Source organism: Aspergillus glaucus (genome assembly GCF_001890805.1).
Source record: "Aspergillus glaucus CBS 516.65 unplaced genomic scaffold ASPGLscaffold_9, whole genome shotgun sequence".
Classification (NCBI taxonomy): Eukaryota; Fungi; Ascomycota; class Eurotiomycetes; order Eurotiales; family Aspergillaceae; genus Aspergillus; species Aspergillus glaucus.
Genome location: NW_019170461.1, coordinates 134,132 through 151,825, shown reverse-complemented (window position 1 = coordinate 151,825; position 17,694 = coordinate 134,132). Strand labels below are relative to the sequence as shown.

The following is a 17,694-nucleotide window of genomic DNA, read 5'->3' as shown; positions in this document are numbered from 1 at the left end:
GCTCACTTGACCTGTCGTCTTGTCTAGAGCCGTTCCATAGTTTTTCTGTTGTCGTCATCTCAGTGGTTGTACGTTGTTCTGTACAGAACGGCACTGCGACAACAAGCTATTACCCGAATCGGCCGGGCACATACAACGTACAGAGACCATCTGCACAATGACCCTCACGCTTTTGCCGATTGGTAAGCGATTGTCGCTCTCCTTGCCGGCTGCAATGTTGTCTCACTTGTGTCATTCTTTTGACCGTTATGTGTTATCCGAACATCATTTAAAACACGTTTCATGCTCCTCGAGATTCCAAGGGAATTCCATTCATCATCGTTCTATTCTCCCTCCTGACCCAAATAATGGGAGTGAAGGAGGTACGCATCTTCCGTTCCTCTGCGGGGTCGAACACGTCGGTGGGGAGTTTAACCCGTAGCCGATAACGCTTAACCTCATCTGGTTAGTGTATGTCTCTTTTCGTCGTCCTCTCTGAAAGCGCTGGACTGTACTCTGTACAGACAGAGTCACAGTGCAGACTCCAGCATACTGGTTTATGCACAGAGAACGACATCGATACAGACCTCCTCACTCTATTCACGAATCACTGAACGAATATCATGGGTGGTGGGTCGGATCATCGCGGACACACGTCCGATCCAGTCACTGTCTTTTACGTCGTCCAAGAACGAATTTACTACTCCGTACTAAGTCCGGAAGAAAAGACGGAATTGGACTCACAGCAGAATGATAAGACTCAATTCCTTGGTCTGTGAGATGATCACCTTCCCCAGGTTTCATGGTCTTCTTCCCCATGCGGAGTTCTCCTACCCAACGCCACCAATACGGTCATTGGAACGGTCTCCCGCTTAACTCTAAATCAGACTACGTTGTATGGCCTGAACGAAGACTGGAACGTCTGGGGACGGGTTTTTTAGATTCCCCCGCATCGAGTCAAGATTCGTCAATCGTTCACCTTCGGGGTGACATTGATCGACTGGGATGCGGAGGATGATGATGGTACGTAGAACATGGGTTGGCTGCTATTGGTAGGTCTACGGGGTGAGCACGCCTGTACCAGAAGGGTCGGAGCCATTGTTTTGAGTATTCCATAAAAGGGGGGTATGCAGTCCCCTTCGCAGCGGCACAATTACGCACCAGAGCCATGTGTTGAGACTGTATTCAACTGTCACTTCATCCAGCAGCGCATACATCACTATTATAGAAGCCAGTGTTGTTACACCAGCCCTTGACTTGATGCTGCTTGACTACCAAAAACTAAGCATGATGTTACCCCGTAGCCAGCAATGCACATCACGGAAACTCACCTCGTCATCGACACAACATCTACAAACCCCCCTCTCACAATTATGGAAGGCAAGGCCGCACATTTCCGCGACACATACCTGGAACCCCAAACTTCCAAAATTCAAGAATCAATTACCCCGTACTTTAGTGGGAGAGGCTCTGCACGAATTTCTCCGCCTAGTCTCGCTAAGCCTGCACGAGGCCACTTAGTACACGCTAGCCCCATAGAATATATTGCTATCCCGTGTACATCTCGACGATGCTCCAATGAGGGCCTCGGTTCGACCGCGGAATTAGAACCCTGTTTCATCAAGGGAGGGGTTGGAGTTGATTTTGTCGCACAAGTGTAGAGCGAGGTATATATATATATATATAGTCGGATGGGTCTCTGAATCCAATTGTCAAGGAACAGAAGAGAGCGAGAAAGCAGCAATACAATGGATCTATCCAGTGAACTTGAGTACTACGACTATATTATCTGCGGGTGAGCATGTCCAATTCCACGTACGGTGTTTCCAACTGATCTTCCCCAGAGGAGGAACATCAGGCTGCGTCGTGGCCGGCCGACTAGCAGAAAACCCCAACGTAAAGGTCCTCCTCATCGAAGCTGGACAACACAATAAAGATCTCGAAAATGTCCACATGGTTGGCGGGTTAGTCTTCTTTCCCCTCCCTTTGACGATGGCTTTCTCTGCTAAAGTGAATCCACAGCTGGTCAAACAACTTCGACTCCGAAACAGACTGGAACGTGGTTACACCCCCGATGAAAGGCGTCGACAACCGCCAGGTCAAGCTCAGCAGAGGCAAGTTCCTAGGCGGGTGTAGCGGGTGCAATGGCACGCTTTGCATCCGGGGGAGCAAGCAGGATTTCGACGATTGGGAGTTGGAGGGGTGGAGTGGGGAGGAGTTCTTTAGTTATATGAGAAAGGTACCCCTCCTTGCCATAACCTAAGAGTTCAATTGTTTACAACGTGTGCCGTGAAGACAGAAACCTTCCACCCAAAACCCTGGTTCGACGCCAACGAACAAGCCCACGGCTACGACGGCCCCCTCCACACCGAACCGCACGATCTCGCACCTATCTCGCAGCTCATCATGTCCTCCTTCGTCTCTGAAGGATTGCCGCATGTCCCAGATATGTTCTCGACAGGCGAGACACCGCATGGATGCGGACACGCCCCGCGGTCAGTGTATAATGGTCTACGAACGACGAGCGCCGATTTCGTTACGAATGGGTTCACTCGCAAGAACATGACTGTCGTGACGGGGAGTACGGTGGACCATGTGATCGTTGAGCCGGATACGCAGACGGGTGAGCTAATTTCTCGGGGTGTATTGGTGCAGGATACGCTTAACGGTGGAGTGAGGGCATACCATGCGAAGAGGGAGGTTGTTATCTGCGGAGGCGCATACTGCAGCCCTGCTATCCTCCTGCGCTCTGGGATCGGACCAAAACCTGAACTGCAGAAACACGACATTCCATGCTTGATAGACTCACCAGGAGTTGGTCAGAATCTCATGGATCATCCTGTACTCCTCCCACCATCTCCTTCTTTCCCACCCAAATGCTAATAACAGGGCTAGATCGTATTCATATTCTACGAAACCGCGCATCCAAACCTAACAACCGACCACCTCGTCTACCACAACAACGCCTTCGAAACCACCTACAACCTCTGGAAAACGAACAAATCAGGCTTCCTCTCCACCTTCCCCTTCGGCGCCTTCGCTTACGCCCGTCTCGATGACCGTCTTGCCAACGAGCCGCTCTGGCAAAAGTACCAAAACCAAAACACCCTTATAGACAAACGGGTTGGAAATGAGAAACGCGATCCTATGTCCCTCCTCCCCTCCAAACAACCAAATATCGAACTCTTCACGACAGAATGCTACGGTGGACCGAAGCAATATGATAACTTCCCTGCTTCTCCGAATCACAACGCGCACGTCTTTTCTATCATAGCGGAGCTATTCTCGCCGCATTCCCGGGGTAGCGTTACTCTTTCGTCGAAAGATGGACGGGAGAATCCCATCGTTGATTGTAACTATCTGGACCATCCGCTGGATATGCTGGTTCTGTCTGAGGGCGTGAGGTTTGCGAATGAGATTGTTATGAATGGGGCTGGGACGAAGGGGATTGTTAAGGGGTCTTGGCCGGAGGGGTTGGGGTATGGGACGCCTGGGAAGGAGAGGTTTAGGACGAGGGAGGATTGGGTGCCGTATGTTAAGGAGCATGCTACTACTTGTGAGTTTTCTTTTATTCCAGGTCTGTCTAAGAGGAGTATGCTGATGGATCTAGGCTACCACGCTGCGGGAACTTGCGCTATGGGGAATGATGATAATCCTATGGCGGTGCTGGATAATAAGCTGCGCGTGCGTGGGGTTGCGAATCTGCGTGTGGCAGACTGCAGTATCATGCCTACTCTCCACGGAGGACACACGCAGATGCCTGCGTACGGCATTGGCGAGAAGTGCGCAGACTTGATCAAGGAAACTTGGTCGACGGACAATGTGAGCCAAAGCTTGCGTGCTGTGTTATAGTCTGTTGTATAGTCTGGACTAAGACTCATGTTATTCGCGATCTCATTCTGGTATGGTACATAGCAAGCAAATACATCTTAGTGTATATATATCATAGCTCTAACATAAATCAACTAAACCTCACATTTAGGCGATACAATATCCGACGCAATCTTTTCTGCAAGCATATCTATACTGGTTAGTAGGAATCATTCTTAAGACGAGGAAAAGACGTACAAACTGTCGACTGAGGATGCCCCGGAACCAAAATCGGAAACGAACTGGCATCTACCACTCTCAATCCTTCCACCCCATACACCCTAGCTTGACTATCAAGCACGGCCATACCGTCCTCACGAAGTCCCATTTTACACGTACACGCAGCATGGTATATAGTCATTACGGTGTTGCGAATGACATCCAAGATCTGCTCGTCAGTTGTGTGTTCCATGCCAGGGAAATACTCGTCTCCCACCACGATAGGCGCCATGGCCTCACTGTGAAAGGCGGCCCGAATCCGCTTATATGCAGCAACGGCTAGCTGCTGGTCTGTTTCTGTCGACAACCAGTTCAGGTTGATCTCCGGTAGGTCTTTTGTATCGGCAGATTTGATAGTGATATTTCCACTGGAGGTCGTTGCCAGAATACTGGCCAGAATTGTAGCGTACTGCGGGCCACCCTTTGGTTGCCCAAGGAAGGGCCTGGAAAAGTTGCCAACATACGCAGCTGCTGAGAGGTACTATCCGGGATGTTAGTTTCTTTCCTAGAGCAGATATCCCAGTTCATACCTCAATCTCAGGCCAATCATCCGGAAACCAATCGAGCTCCTCCTTCGTCTTCGAAGAGAAGTTAGACCGTAGCGCTTCGGGAACCTTCTCAAAGGCAATAAAATCGGTGACTGGGTTCGTGAGCATCCCGGTGCGAGCGGTGATGTACTTCATCAGCTGTTCGGTCATAAACAAAGGATCCGCAGCCAGCTTGGTAAATGTTTCAAGAGCCACTTGGTACGTTGGACCAAAGAAGATATGATCCCGCAGGTTCTGACCAACTCCTGGGAGATTCGAAATGACATCGATACCGTGCGCCTGCAGGGTATCGGCCGGTCCGACACCGGAGACCATCAAGAGCTGTGGAGACTGAAATACGCCGGCTGAGAGAATAACTTCGTGTTTGGCGCGCAGTGTATAGGTCACCAATCCCGTCTTCACCCTCACGCCGGTTGCTCGTTTCGAAGAGTCAAACAGGATTTGCTTGGCCAGGGTACCGATGTATACTTTCAAGTCCCGTAAGCGTTGTGAAGAAGCCCTGTAGAAGAAGGCAGTTTTCGAACTACTTCTCGTCTGATCCAATGGCCGAATTGTTGAAGTCGAGTATTGGGAGCCGTTCAACGATCCGCTATTGAAGTCCGTCGTCTCGTGGATTCCAATCGCTTCGAGTCCCCGTTCCATCCAACTAGAAAACGACATAGCGTAGTCGGAATAAGACACATGAAGAGGCTCGCCATGCTCAGAAAAGGCGTCCATATTATACTGCGCCGTGGCATTGCAGGAGCGAAGGTTGACACTTGGAGGCGTAAACTCGACGGTCTTCGTGAAGAACGGAACCACACTATCGAAAGCGTAACTCTGGTCCTGGACGAGATCGGCCCAGAGCTGCATCGACTGCTTCGTCGGTCTGTTTATGTTAGTATCCGATAGCAGCGTCAAAGGCATAACCACATACCTCTGATAGATCATGAAGTTCAAAGCCGACCTAAGCATCATCAGCATTGCAATCACCCACATCAAAGAACAAGCATACGATCCCCCCAAACACTTCCCCCTCGGATAATGAACATCTCTCCCATTCGCCCCAGGAACATTATACGTCACGAAATTCCAATCAATCAAAGACGTCGACTTGGGATCCGATCCCACACCCAAGCTATCCGCCCCAGGTATCTTCGCAGTCCAAGACACGGTCTCGTAGATTCCTCCTGCTTCGACTAGAGCCACGCGGTGATTGTGTTCGGCCAGACGAGATGCAATCGTTATACCTGCGGTGCCGCCACCGACGACGATGTAGTCGAATTCGGCGTCGAGGTTGGGGACGGCGAGGAGTTCTTCGGGGAAAGGGTCGGACCAGGTGGGAGTGTCGGAGGGGCAGTTTGGCGGGATGGTGATGGCTGATGCTAGGGCTAGCAGGAGAAAGAGGTAGATTAGAAACATGGTGATGAAACGAGAGACGGTCAACGGATGAAGAGTATAGAATGGGATAGGGGGAATAGAGAATTGGAATGGTTGGAGGCATTCTAGAGATCACTGAGGATATTAATGGCAGCTACGAGGTCGTTCTTGCCATTGCGGCAAGCGCCACTGTTGTCGCAGTCGCATCGTTCGTTCCCAATTTGGCAGCGACGACGGTACTCTGCCTTTTCATTGTCGCGAGTATGGGCAGTGATAATCAAACACGAGTACAAACCGTTCGTTTGCACAATGCAAACAGTGGAAATAGACAGTACATATAAACCCACCACCATCTCTTCGACGCCGTAGCAACAACTTTTCCTCTTCATCCTCCAAGCAAGCACCTCTCTCTCTCTCTCTCTCTCTCTCTCTCTCTCTCTCCACTCAAACCATATTACCCATACTACACTCCCAACCACCAAAATGACCACCCACCCCTTCTTCTCCTCCTTCCCAGACTTCACCCCCAACCCAACCTTCTCCATAAGCAGCGACTTCCAACGCCTCGCCGCCCTCCGCAACTGGAAAACCAACTCCAAGCACCGGAAGAAAATGTGGAACAAGTGCATGAACCTCGAGTACGACAGATTGATTGGGAGCACGCTTTCTTCGCTGCAGAGCTGGCAGAGGCTTTGTGAGGAGGTTGGGCTTGGGGATGGGGTGAGGTTTGGGTCGATTAGGAAGTGTAAGATGGTCTGTTATCTGCTATTTTGTTTTGAATGAGGCTTAGGAGAGTACTGATGATAGTAGGCGCTGCAGAGTGTGTATGTGAATATTGTGGATTTGCTTGATGCGAGACGGACGGGGGAGAAAGTGAAGACGTTTACGAATATCGAAAAGTTGAGCCAATACACGAAGCAGAAGGGAATGATGTTTAACAGAAACCTGGCGAAGCAGGATAAGTTGCTCAGGGTTCTTTTGAGGGTTCTTATTTAGGGTCGCCAACCGTGTTGGGTCGCTTTGGATATTTGGATAGACATCTGGATATGAATCCTGTCAATAGCTTTTGTCGAATTATCAATTCATAATTAATAGATCAGCAATTAGTAGACTCTGATATTACCCGTATAATACATTATATACGCCATATTAGTCCAAGCAAGCAAATATCCCACGAAATCCATCACAGATCCTTCTTGCCAGAACCCTGCTGCTCATTCGCCAACACATATCCAACAGCCCGTTTCAAACCCTCATCAACCGGAACAATAGGACGATAACCCAAGCGCAGCTTGGCCTTATCAGAAGAGTAGTACCGCGTCATGCACGAATACCGAACCATCCGTCGGGTCAGACGCGGTGTCTTGCCAAACAGACCCAGGACGGTTTCCGCGAGACCACCAATAGGACCCAGCAATCCCTCAGGAAGCTCCCACACCTGATCCGGTTCGACATACTTTCCGGTCAATGCCCAGGCCGCGTGCGTCATGTCCCAGAAGTAGACCGGGGAGTCGTTGGTGATGTTGAACGCCTCGCCGTCGATGCGCTCGTGGTCCAGCGGTGCGCTCTGGCCGGCGTCGTACCGGTTCTTGGTGGCGCATAAGCGGTAGGCGGCCAGCAGGTGCGCGTATGCGATGTTGCCAACGTAGGTGAAATCGAACAGGTTGTTGTTCTCGCCCAGCTGCATCTTCAAAACGAACGGCGACGCCTTGGACGAGTGTTCCAGGATCTTGTAGGTGAACGAGGTGTCTTTCTCTCCGTAGATACCGGCGGGACGGAGGGCGCAGGTCAACATGGACGAGGGAGATGTCTGGTTGTACTTCAGGACGAGCTCTTCTGCGTCCGCCTATCATTTCATCAGCGTCGAGCGTCAATCACACGATAGAATGCGAAAACAAACCTTAGTCTCCGAGTAATACTCCAACTGCTGCGGCCCCCTAACATAAGGCCACTTCTCATCCACATTAATCAAGTCACTCTGCGTATCATGCACCACCGAGCTCGAGCTCGTGTACACAAACGCCTTGCACTTCCCACCCCACTCCCCATGCGCGCCACCCGCAACCTCCACCAACGTCTTCGTTCCGTCCACATTCACCTTCCGCAGCAACGGCTTGTTTCCCTCCAACATCGACGGCGAAGCGGTGTGGATGACCACGTCGGGCTTGACGGTGCGGAACACGGACAGCATCGACTCGACGGAGGTGATGTCGCCATCGTAGTACTGCGCACCGGGGAGACGGTTGTTGGTCGTTCGCAAATCCACCACGTGAACCTTTGCTATGCATTGCGGATACCGACCTTTCAGGTTGGGGACGTCGAACTGTGCGTCGCCTTCGATCTTGGGGAGGGCGACGCTGGGGTCGGTCTCGGATGGGAAGTTGAGCAGGTGGTCAACAATGTGCCAACCTAGGAATCCACAGCCTCCAACAACTAGGACATTGCCCAACTCGATTGCAGGGCGCTTGTTCGACATTCTAATGTTTTATGAAAAGAAAAAGGTACAGTTTGACAGAAGTTGGGGGAAGTTGATGACGGGGCAACTTAGGCGGAGATGAATTTACGGAGTCGGCCTGGGCATTGCCAAATCGGGGAAAGTAGAAAAGCTCTGACCCCTTTCAATTCTACGACAGACACAATTATTTATGCTCAACGATGAATTGCTTCATAAAACACTGTCTGGTATTGCTAGCAGTATTATTCTTGGAACCCGAAAAGATACGCTTTACAACATGGGTTGGGAACCATTCAGTTCCTGTTCTTGCCCGTATAGATATGTATCTGGAAACTATGGCTGACATCCGATAACAGACTGTAAAATACTTATTCATAGGCACATCTATAATAGTAGAGACATTAGTGTTCAGGTATCGTACGGATCGCAATCGAGCAACTCACTCTGCACTTCTCTCGACTGACCGGCGGAGCTGGCGATTATATTGTTTTCGATCGTCTGGAGAGCCCCAGAATAACCTGCTTGCTTCCGGGTGCACGTTGGTTCGCGGGTCATAAGGAGACTCTTCCTCCAGGGCTGCCACGATCGCGTCGACATGGCATCGCATATCGTCAGTGCGTGCAGGAAAGTAGCATAGTATTCCACACTTCGCCACGCGATAATGGAACAGCGGCGACTCGACGAACACTCGCGGTTGATCTTCCGGGAAACTTGGGCTCAGGTGGATCTTGATATTGAAGATACCACCGTCCAAGTGAGTCATGGGCCGACCAAAGTATGTCAGCTGCCAAAGAAAGGGATTGTCGTCAACCATATTGAAATCCACGATAAAGTTCTTGTGCTTTTTGTATTTTTCAACGATCTGTTCATGCTGGCGCTTCAAGTTCGCAGCGATGCCGGCTTCTTGTTCCTGGGCGGCTTTCCCTTGTACAGCCCAATCATTGGTCTCAACGTTGATGGCATCTTTGACCTGGTTGAGCCGACTTCGCAGTTTAGGGTAGTCAAAGTGTCCATCCATTGAATTTCCGGGATGTTCAAATGGCATCCTCGTGAATCTGCGTTTGCGCGTTACTTCGGATTCTCCTTGGGCGATGGACTGCATGTAACAATCATAATACCACAGGAACCTCCTTTTACGCAGGTCTGCAAAGGCATCGGTGATACAGGTTCCTTCGTCGACGTCCTGATTCTCTTCTTGATCAGTAGGGTTGATCGTACTGTTCGCTTTAATACCAAGAAGGCACTCGAGAGGCTCGATAACGGATATCCGGATACTTTCGTGGCGGATCTACATGGTAAAATGCGAAGAGGTCAGCGCAAACCCAGTGTATAGTAGTGTGAAAGGGTATTTTCACCTTAGCCGCATAGGCCATCATGTCCTCTTTGTCCTGACGCGAAGCAGTCGATTCGTATCCAGGCTCGTTTTCATAAGGATTGGAGGACATCAAGCTCTGGATGGAGATGAGAACGGACTCCAATCCTTGCGCAGATGACCATTCCTCCCCACGATTACCGCGCCAGGTTCTGTATCATTTTATCAGTTGTGGTTCCACCGGAGCTTCAACGGTCGAGCTCACCCAAGAATCGATCTGTCCAACAAGGTGTATATCAGTATACGTATCAATAGCACCGTCTGCCACAAGACTCACAAGCAAACTTTGCCGCAAGCATAGATGTTGGGGTTGAAGCGACACTGCCCCTGGTTTGTCGTCAGAGCCTGGACAGTGGGAGGGCCTGCTGGATAATCTGCAAGCGTTACAGCATTAGCTGGGACGTCTTTCAAACCGATCTGCCTTGGAAGCTACCTGTGCCGAAAGTAATCGAGAACTATGAGGAAGAGATCTCGTAGTTAGCGCGCGACTTCAGATGCCTTGACGATCAGGACAGCCCACCTCGAAGAAGCCAAATTGGTATGGTGTTTCAGGGGGTCCCAAGATTAGAGCGCGAACCTTGCGCAAATCCTGATCGTCACAAGATATCGCAAGAGCTGCTTAGGTTAACAGAAGCCCAGGCCAGAAGAGTCACTCTCTTGTCCACCGCCGCGATAAGGTATCCTGCACTCACACAAATCAGTACTGCTCTGTAGCTGCTTGATCTCCTGGATTCAGTGTTAACCACGTGCTGTCTGCTTCCCAGCAAGGCGGCTCTTACTCTGGAAATGCGAAGAATCGACTGGTTGGCCATGGTCTGAAGATTGGTAGTGACGGTATCGTGATCAGCTGTAAGATGTCGGTTGCGAGGTGTCGTCCATGGATTTATAGCTCATTGGAGTAAACCGACCTGAATGCTAAAATGGACTGTCAGGGTGTCAGGCAAACAGAAGGAACGAAAGTGTGAAGAGAGAAAAGGGAAGGAGAGCAGCAAGAAGATAAGAGGTTCCTCCGCAAGTGACAGTGAATAACGAACCATAGAACACAGGATCTTTATTTTTGAACCTCTTTCTTTCTTGCAGTAATCTTCCGGTCATCCAGGTCATTCAGGAGCATGTCATGATGTTTGCCCGGGAATTCCATGGATACGTCCAACCTACGCGCGGGACAGTGTTTGGTTTGACGCACAAGTTTACTTTTGTCAGGGTAGGTATAATAAAGTTATGAGTAGGACAAGATCAGGGGCATACATCACCGCAATTTGTATTCTATAATAGTAGTAGTACTCCGTAGTGAGTATCTGAAATCCCCTTCTGAAGGGCAGATTAATTAATCTCCAGGGCTGCGCAACGGTCGTCCAGTTCCATGTTTCGACGCCCGCTGGTACTGCCAGCAAAACCCCGTTGAAACATAATCCCATTGTACCAGTGGTACGCTGCGGTATTGTTTGTTGCTATTTTTCTTGATTCGTGTCCTGCATATTCTCGAAAGTATATAATACATAATAGTAAGAGAGAGAGAGATCTTGAAGTCAATTATTAACCCTCTAAAGAAAGCATAACTTACTCCTTGTAGCAAACTAACCCAACTGGCAGGCGGTCAACCCTGCGGTGAACCCACCACGTGACTGACGTGCGGGCAGATACAAGAGGATAATTAAAACGATTAATCTAAGGAGACCAAGAGGGAATTAGGAGGGCCACAGATGAATTAACTGCTATTAATATATCTCTGTAGTAGTAGTTTCTATATTGACGCATTGTGTTTATATACGGAGTAGTTAGGAGAGACACCTGTTGCCCATTGTAGTAGGACTCACTCGTAGTTGTGTACAGAGTAGATACTCTCTTCCTGCCCCCTCCACACTCCCTCTCTCTTTCCATCCTCATCATCTTCTCACCCTCATCGTTGCATTGCATTGCGTTCCATTCTCATCACTCCTGGAACTCCCGTCATACCTTCACATACACATCCTATTCCCTTTTTCGTCTTTTTCGTCTTTTTTTTTTTTTTTTTTTTTTTTTTTTTTTTTTTTTTCCCTCCGTTTTAATTAAACCCGATCTTCTTCGTCCCTGTCCCTGGTCCCTTTTTGACTTGTATACCCACACCACCCAATTCCCAACCCCCTCTTGCTCTACTACTTCATAGAGTACTACTCGGGATACAATTCGAGGATCAGGAATGATTGTGTCTTTCTTGAACTGCGTGCTCCGCCGCTTGTTGGTCTCGCTCTGAGCTCCAACGCTTCTCTTCTTCTTCTTCCTCCAAAGGAAACGACACTACTGTTTTGAATTGCTGTTTCTCAACGTGCACAATCGCATTACGACGCGAACTACTACTACTACTACTACTACTCCTCTTTAACACAGGATTGCCGTGGACGGTGAGTGCTATCTCTAAATCCCATTGTTGTTGTTTGCGCTGTCATTCCCGCTTCCCAAAGTTGACCTCCCTCTTCCACCGCCCCGCGAATTGATCGTGGACCTGCCGTGCGAATCAATGGCGCCCGACAATCCTCCCGACTCACTCCTGAGGAAAATCTCGATGAATTGATTCTGACCTTCATACTATATTAATAGGACTCGTTTGTCGTCCCTCCACTCGCAACACTGTTGATACCTCTCACTTCGCTCTTTCCTCAACCCCCCCTCTCTCTCTTAACCCCCTAAACAAAGCGGTCCCAGCTCTTCTTGGCAGCGATCACCACGACCACGACCTTCTCTCGAATTTTCGGACAACAAAACCTCCCCGATCCGCCCATTGCTTTTTTTCCGTTTTTGTTCTGGATATTCTTTTCTCCCTGTTCGGGTCGTGGCATTGATTTGGCTTGGGTTGGGCTTGATCCCATAAGGTTTCTTTTACGGATATGCCTCCCGGCGACGTTCCTCTACCGGACAGCCTCGTGCCGGGCAACGGGGCTGTCCGTCCTTCTTTGAATACCAGCGGCTATGGTGGCAGTTACCAATCGCAAACCCCAACTTCTCCGGCCGATAGCAGTATCCCCTTCGACTCCCCACGCAGACAAGGAGGAAGAAATGGTTCAGTCGCGGCTGGTTATGACACACAGAATCCGGATGGTCGCATGGGCCGCAGGCTAGACACGAATCTTTCCCCCATTGCAAGAGATCCATCGACTCCACGCGATTCTCCCACGGCATACTGGGACAGACCGACTCCGCGCGACCGATCCCGTCCAGGCCCTCGATCGCACACCAAGTCTCCTGGGAGTTCCCCACGCGTGTGTAAGAAGTGCGGTGAACCCCTCGTCGGTCAATTCGTGCGAGCTTTGGGTGCAACATTTCACCTGGAGTGTTTTAGGTGTGAGGTAAGTCGCGAAGAAGAAGAGAAGAAGACCATGTGATCGGTTCTGGCGCTGACTTGGCTGTGGATGTAGGATTGTGGTCAAATTGTCGCGTCCAAGTTCTTTCCCGTCGACGGGGAGGACGGCAGTGGGCAGTACCCCCTTTGCGAGATCGACTATTTCCGACGTTTGAATTTGCTCTGTCACGAGTGCGGCGGTGCCCTGCGTGGCTCTTATATTACGGCCTTGGATCGTAAATACCATATTGAACATTTCACCTGCTCTGTGTGTCCGACGGTGTTTGGTGCACAAGACTCCTACTACGAGCATGAGGGCAAGGTCTATTGCCATTTCCACTACTCCACCCAATTCGCCCAACGCTGTCATGGCTGTCACACTGCGATCCTAAAACAGTTTGTCGAAATCTTCCGCAATGGCCAGAACCAGCACTGGCATCCTGAGTGCTATATGATCCACAAGTTTTGGAATGTCCGCCTCGCCCCCACAGGTCAGCCTCTGGAGCCGCCGGAGAAGGACCTCGATGCCACCGATGAGGATCGAAACAGGGTCCGTGAGGAGGAAGACATCATGGAGGAGAAGGTCTACAAGATCTGGAGCATCCTTTCGAGTTTTGAAGAGTCTTCCGCGGCATGCATCTCGGACATGCTCCTGAATGTGAGCAACGGTGCATACACAGAAGGTGTTCTCATCGCCAAGCGATTTATCACCCATGTCCAAGTTCTTTTTGCCGCCATTGACCAATTGGCTGGGTACATAAAGTCCCAGGGCATAAAAGGTGAGTTCTATTTTCTCATCAATTCTAATCATGATTTTTGTTCTTTTGCTAAAACGCCAGTAGATCTTGCCTACGGACGCGAATCAAAACTTTTGTGCAAGAAGATCGTTGCTTTCTTTGCGCTCCTATCCAAGACGCAAGAAACCGGAGTACAGAAGCTGGGCGTTACTCAGGAGCTCTTATCGCTGGTCACCGGCCTTGCTCATTACCTCAAACTCCTTATCCGGATCGGTCTCCAAGGAGCCTTGAAGCTCGAAAGGGAAAAGAGGGCCGCCGATGGATTGCACCGCTTCTTGGACCATCTTGGAGACCTCGAAGCCCTCCGCCCCGCTACCGAGGAAGAATCCGCAGCAGAGTTGATGATCAGTGTTGATGGCCTTGCCAATCAACTTTCCGACTGTTGCGTCGCGTGCAGGGAACCGATCGACGACGAATGTGTCATGTCAGCCGACCAAAGGTGGCACGTCAAGCCGCCTCACCTCAGCTGCACAGCTTGCCAGCGGGATCTCCTTTCCAACCTGCCGGATGCGGTGTACAATTCGAAGGATAAGCGGGCTTATTGCAAGAACTGCGCAACGCAGAGAAGCATACCCTCCGAGGCTGGCCAGTTTGTTCGCGTCTCGAAATTGCAGCAATTTGTCTTCTTGCTCAGAGTCGCTCTTGCACGACTTCTTGCTGTATTGCGGGCAGGAGGAACTGTGCCCCCAGCCCCAGGTATGTCAATGATGCCACCAAACCCTACACGAATTGCCCCACTGACTGATAATATTTCTAGGCGACGCCAATGCGCAGGATCAAGGCCCGTTGGGTGACGTTCCTCGGTCCAATCCCCGCAAGACATACGCCAATGCTGCCAAAGAGGGCACGGAAGGGTCTTCGCTCGAGCAAACCGTGGGTGAAATGCGGCGCCTGCGGTCGATTCGCAATGAACGTACCTTGTCAACCACGTACAAGAAGGCTCGGGCGTCCCGGATTATCGACGGCCCCCAAGGGAGAAGCGCACGGCCAGGCTCTTCCGGTGGCGATGGCACCGACCCACGCGGCCATGGTTTCCAGATTGTAGAGGAAAAGGATGCCAACGGCGAAACAGTCACCGAGCTAACGTTCGGCAATCAGGATGCTTTGACGTTGGACGACATCCCGAGAATTGTTGCGGCCGAACACGCCAAGGAGCAACGTCCGAACGCTTATAGGCACGCTGGCACCAAACTTGTCGGGACCGGCGAACCGCTTCCCAGATACAAGCCAGGTCATCACCGCGCAGTATCTGGGGCAAACACTCTGGAACCGCATCTCATGGGTAGCACTGGCAGAACAAAGAAGTACTTCTCTGAACTCTCCGCTTTGGAATATTTCATCGTCCGACATGTGGCCGTGCTGTCCATGGAGCCGTTGTTGGACGGATACTTTACCTTGGAGGAACTGCTCTCGCTGATCGAGTCTCGCAAACCAAGCATCTGGAATGTCTTTGGCCGTGCCTTCAACAAGGATCCCAAGAAGGGTGGTAAGAAGAAGGGTGTGTTCGGTGTGGCCCTGGATGTTCTTGTCGACAAGGAAGGCACGGAGTCGAGTCATGGCGTTGGGCCCGGTGCCCTTCGTATCCCAACATTAATCGACGATGCTGTGTCGGCCATGCGGCAGATGGACATGTCTGTTGAAGGAGTGTTCCGAAAGAACGGCAATATCAGGCGTCTCAAGGAGCTCACTGATCTCATCGACAATCGATATGAGCAAGTCGACTTGACCAAGGACAGCCCCGTTCAGATAGCCGCACTTCTGAAGAAATTCCTTCGAGAGATGCCTGATCCGCTTTTGACCTTTAAGCTCCATCGCCTTTTCGTTGTGTCTCAAAGTAAGTCGCACCCCATCGTTTGATTTGATACAATCCGGAGACTAACCACATGGAAAACAGAAATCGCGGACCCAGAGAAGCAGAAACGGGTGTTGCATCTTACCTGCTGTCTCTTACCCAAGGCTCATCGGGACACCATGGAAGTTCTCTTTGCTTTCCTCAACTGGACATCATCGTTTTCCCATGTGGACGAAGAGTCCGGAAGCAAGATGGACATTCATAATCTGGCAACCGTCATGACCCCTAATATCCTGTACCCCAATGCTAAAAACAGTACGGTGGATGAGAGTTTCCTTTCGATTGAAGCTGTGAACGCACTTATTGCATACAACGACAACATGTCCGAGGTAAGTTTCCCGTTGCTACCGTCTGGTCGCCGCAATCGCTTACCTGGATTTCTTTTGTAGATCCCCGAAGACCTGCAGGGGGTTCTCAACGATACAAGCTTCTTTAAAGAAGAAGTTACCACGAAGGAAATTCTTAAGCGATACGGAGATATTGCCCGCGGAAGCTTCTCACAGAAGACCAACAATGGTGGCGAGACTTTTACGATCACCAATTCCAGTCGCAATGCAAATGCCCCGACATCCGCGCGTATCGAAACAGATCCATCACAGGATGTCGCATGGCAGATGCAGAGCTCAGTTCGGCACGTTCAAAGTCCAGTGGCGGGTCAATCCCACAATGCTAGCGCTGCGCCCCCGGAATTTATAGCCCCGCAACCCAAACGAGAGCGCAGTGTCAGCAACGGTAGCCATTCGAATTCCATTCAGTCCGAAGGAGGAGCTCAGCAGATGCCGTACAGATCGCGCCAGGGAACAGGGCCCATGGGTGTTGCCGGTTAATCGGTAGCTCCAGACCTTTTGTCTTTTTTTGTTTTTGAGCGATATATGCATTACCCTAATTTCTTGCACAGTTAAGTTTCTTTCCTTTCTCGTCGATGGACTTTTCTTTTTTGCATTCGTTTTGAAGCTCGGTTTTAATACAACCGGCGTAAAGTTGGGCTTGTCAAGCGTTTTCATCATTTCTGTTTCTCCACCGTCAGGAATGGGTGGATGGAGTTGACTTTTCTTGCTTCGCATTGACATGAGTTTCGAGTGTTCCCTTACAATGACTGGCATAGCCGGTCATTTACCATGACGGATGGACGACATCTTGCTTACTCTTTTTTATCATCTCCCTTTTTTTTTTTTTTTTTTTTTTTTTTTTTTTTTTTGCTTTTCTTCGGCCTTGACCCACTGTTTATAAAAGTGTACGGAGTAGTTATATTTTGATCACGATGCGACGGTGTTGCTTGGCCCTTGGGATCCTGTTTCCATCTATTTTGTCCGGCCAACTGATTGGTTATGCATGTCTGAAACTTGGATGCTATATCTTTTCCCTTTGCCTATTACCTTTGCCTATTATCTTTCCTCTTCTCGGCGTCCAGCTCATTGAGTTGGCTACGCATGGCTGCAAATCGCAAAGATTCTGATGTTGTTTCTTCTTTCTGATCTTTCTGTTTGAATTGTCTTTATTCTTTCCTCTTTTCTTTATCATTCTCGTACAGCTCTTTTTCGTGCTGATATCCCAAAGTTGCCTGTTTACCTTTTTTTGTTACCCTATTGCATTCCCATATACATTGATTGAGTCCCCCGTGGTCTCGCTTTTTTCTTAATTGGCACGTTGGTGTAGTGCCTGCGGATAAAATGGTGGTGTAATTTACATAGATACTACTACTGTTGTGAATGTTGACGTATAATTTGCTGCTGCTGAGACTCCATCCTTAAACTACATAGTGAGACTAGGACACAAGGTCTCCGACAGGTTACGGGGTACTAGTAGAGGGTTGGGTTTTGATCGAAGCTCCAACATCCGACTACCAATGGAACGTTCTGAAGATACCAAAGAACAATCGAATTGATGAACCGCAAAAAAAAAAAAAAAAAAAAAAAAAAACAAAAAA

The 17,694-nt window shown here is 49.9% G+C and overlaps 8 protein-coding genes across 8 annotated transcripts; 4 read left to right on the top strand and 4 right to left on the bottom strand.

Moving 5' to 3' along the window:
- The first annotated feature begins 1,685 nt into the window (after positions 1-1,685).
- On the top strand, positions 1,686-3,966 carry ASPGLDRAFT_170304 (GMC family oxidoreductase). The gene is made up of 6 exons (XM_022542709.1): positions 1,686-1,774; positions 1,824-1,943; positions 2,002-2,218; positions 2,275-2,820; positions 2,875-3,535; positions 3,590-3,966. The coding sequence occupies exons 1-6, from the start codon at positions 1,728-1,730 to the stop codon at positions 3,829-3,831; spliced, it is 1,833 nt and encodes a 610-aa protein (XP_022401236.1). The 5' UTR covers positions 1,686-1,727; the 3' UTR covers positions 3,832-3,966.
- On the bottom strand, positions 3,945-6,017 carry ASPGLDRAFT_25232 (GMC family oxidoreductase; the record flags this gene model as incomplete). Its single annotated transcript, XM_022543466.1, has 5 exons — positions 3,945-4,000; positions 4,048-4,549; positions 4,599-5,484; positions 5,533-5,562; positions 5,611-6,017. 5 exons carry the CDS (start codon positions 6,015-6,017, stop codon positions 3,945-3,947), a joined length of 1,881 nt encoding a protein of 626 aa, XP_022401235.1.
- Positions 6,018-6,458: 441 nt separating this feature from the next.
- ASPGLDRAFT_25231 (uncharacterized protein) lies at positions 6,459-6,971 on the top strand (the record flags this gene model as incomplete). The annotated part of the gene is made up of 2 exons (XM_022543465.1): positions 6,459-6,728; positions 6,786-6,971. The coding sequence occupies 2 exons, from the start codon at positions 6,459-6,461 to the stop codon at positions 6,969-6,971; spliced, it is 456 nt and encodes a 151-aa protein (XP_022401234.1).
- Positions 6,972-7,158: 187 nt separating this feature from the next.
- ASPGLDRAFT_125874 (C-3 sterol dehydrogenase/C-4 decarboxylase) lies at positions 7,159-8,451 on the bottom strand (the record flags this gene model as incomplete). The annotated part of the gene is made up of 2 exons (XM_022540598.1): positions 7,159-7,821; positions 7,876-8,451. The coding sequence occupies 2 exons, from the start codon at positions 8,449-8,451 to the stop codon at positions 7,159-7,161; spliced, it is 1,239 nt and encodes a 412-aa protein (XP_022401233.1).
- Positions 8,452-8,798: 347 nt separating this feature from the next.
- ASPGLDRAFT_35034 (ubiquitin-conjugating enzyme E2) lies at positions 8,799-10,614 on the bottom strand (the record flags this gene model as incomplete). Its single annotated transcript, XM_022544499.1, has 9 exons — positions 8,799-8,814; positions 8,874-9,718; positions 9,786-9,954; positions 10,008-10,019; positions 10,080-10,176; positions 10,236-10,257; positions 10,323-10,417; positions 10,495-10,528; positions 10,582-10,614. 9 exons carry the CDS (start codon positions 10,612-10,614, stop codon positions 8,799-8,801), a joined length of 1,323 nt encoding a protein of 440 aa, XP_022401232.1.
- Positions 10,615-10,687: 73 nt separating this feature from the next.
- ASPGLDRAFT_1452710 (uncharacterized protein) lies at positions 10,688-11,376 on the bottom strand. The gene is made up of 3 exons (XM_022541846.1): positions 11,051-11,376; positions 10,837-10,995; positions 10,688-10,727 (listed from the first exon to the last, which is right to left on the bottom strand). The coding sequence occupies exons 1-2, from the start codon at positions 11,218-11,220 to the stop codon at positions 10,854-10,856; spliced, it is 312 nt and encodes a 103-aa protein (XP_022401231.1). The 5' UTR covers positions 11,221-11,376; the 3' UTR covers positions 10,688-10,727; positions 10,837-10,853.
- Positions 11,377-12,666: 1,290 nt separating this feature from the next.
- Positions 12,667-16,594, top strand: ASPGLDRAFT_25228 (GTPase-activating protein LRG1; the record flags this gene model as incomplete). Its single annotated transcript, XM_022543464.1, has 6 exons — positions 12,667-13,125; positions 13,195-13,897; positions 13,961-14,611; positions 14,673-15,749; positions 15,810-16,096; positions 16,157-16,594. 6 exons carry the CDS (start codon positions 12,667-12,669, stop codon positions 16,592-16,594), a joined length of 3,615 nt encoding a protein of 1,204 aa, XP_022401230.1.
- Positions 16,595-16,930: 336 nt separating this feature from the next.
- Positions 16,931-17,501, top strand: ASPGLDRAFT_46435 (uncharacterized protein). Its single transcript, XM_022546445.1, has one exon. It carries the CDS (start codon positions 17,029-17,031, stop codon positions 17,221-17,223), a length of 195 nt encoding a protein of 64 aa, XP_022401229.1. The 5' UTR covers positions 16,931-17,028; the 3' UTR covers positions 17,224-17,501.
- Positions 17,502-17,694: the final 193 nt, after the last annotated feature.

Coding starts and splice junctions, on each gene's coding strand:
- ASPGLDRAFT_1452710 (XM_022541846.1), bottom strand. CDS start 11,220: ATGGGATTATGTTTCAACGGGGTTTTGCTGGCAGTACCAGCGGGCGTC. Junction 10,996..11,050: donor AGAATACAAATTGCGGTGAT/GTATGCCCCTGA, acceptor CCCTGACAAAAG/TAAACTTGTGCGTCAAACCA.
- ASPGLDRAFT_170304 (XM_022542709.1), top strand. CDS start 1,728: ATGGATCTATCCAGTGAACTTGAGTACTACGACTATATTATCTGCGG. Junction 1,775..1,823: donor TACGACTATATTATCTGCGG/GTGAGCATGTCC, acceptor GATCTTCCCCAG/AGGAGGAACATCAGGCTGCG. Junction 2,821..2,874: donor AGAATCTCATGGATCATCCT/GTACTCCTCCCA, acceptor TAACAGGGCTAG/ATCGTATTCATATTCTACGA.
- ASPGLDRAFT_46435 (XM_022546445.1), top strand. CDS start 17,029: ATGCGACGGTGTTGCTTGGCCCTTGGGATCCTGTTTCCATCTATTTTG.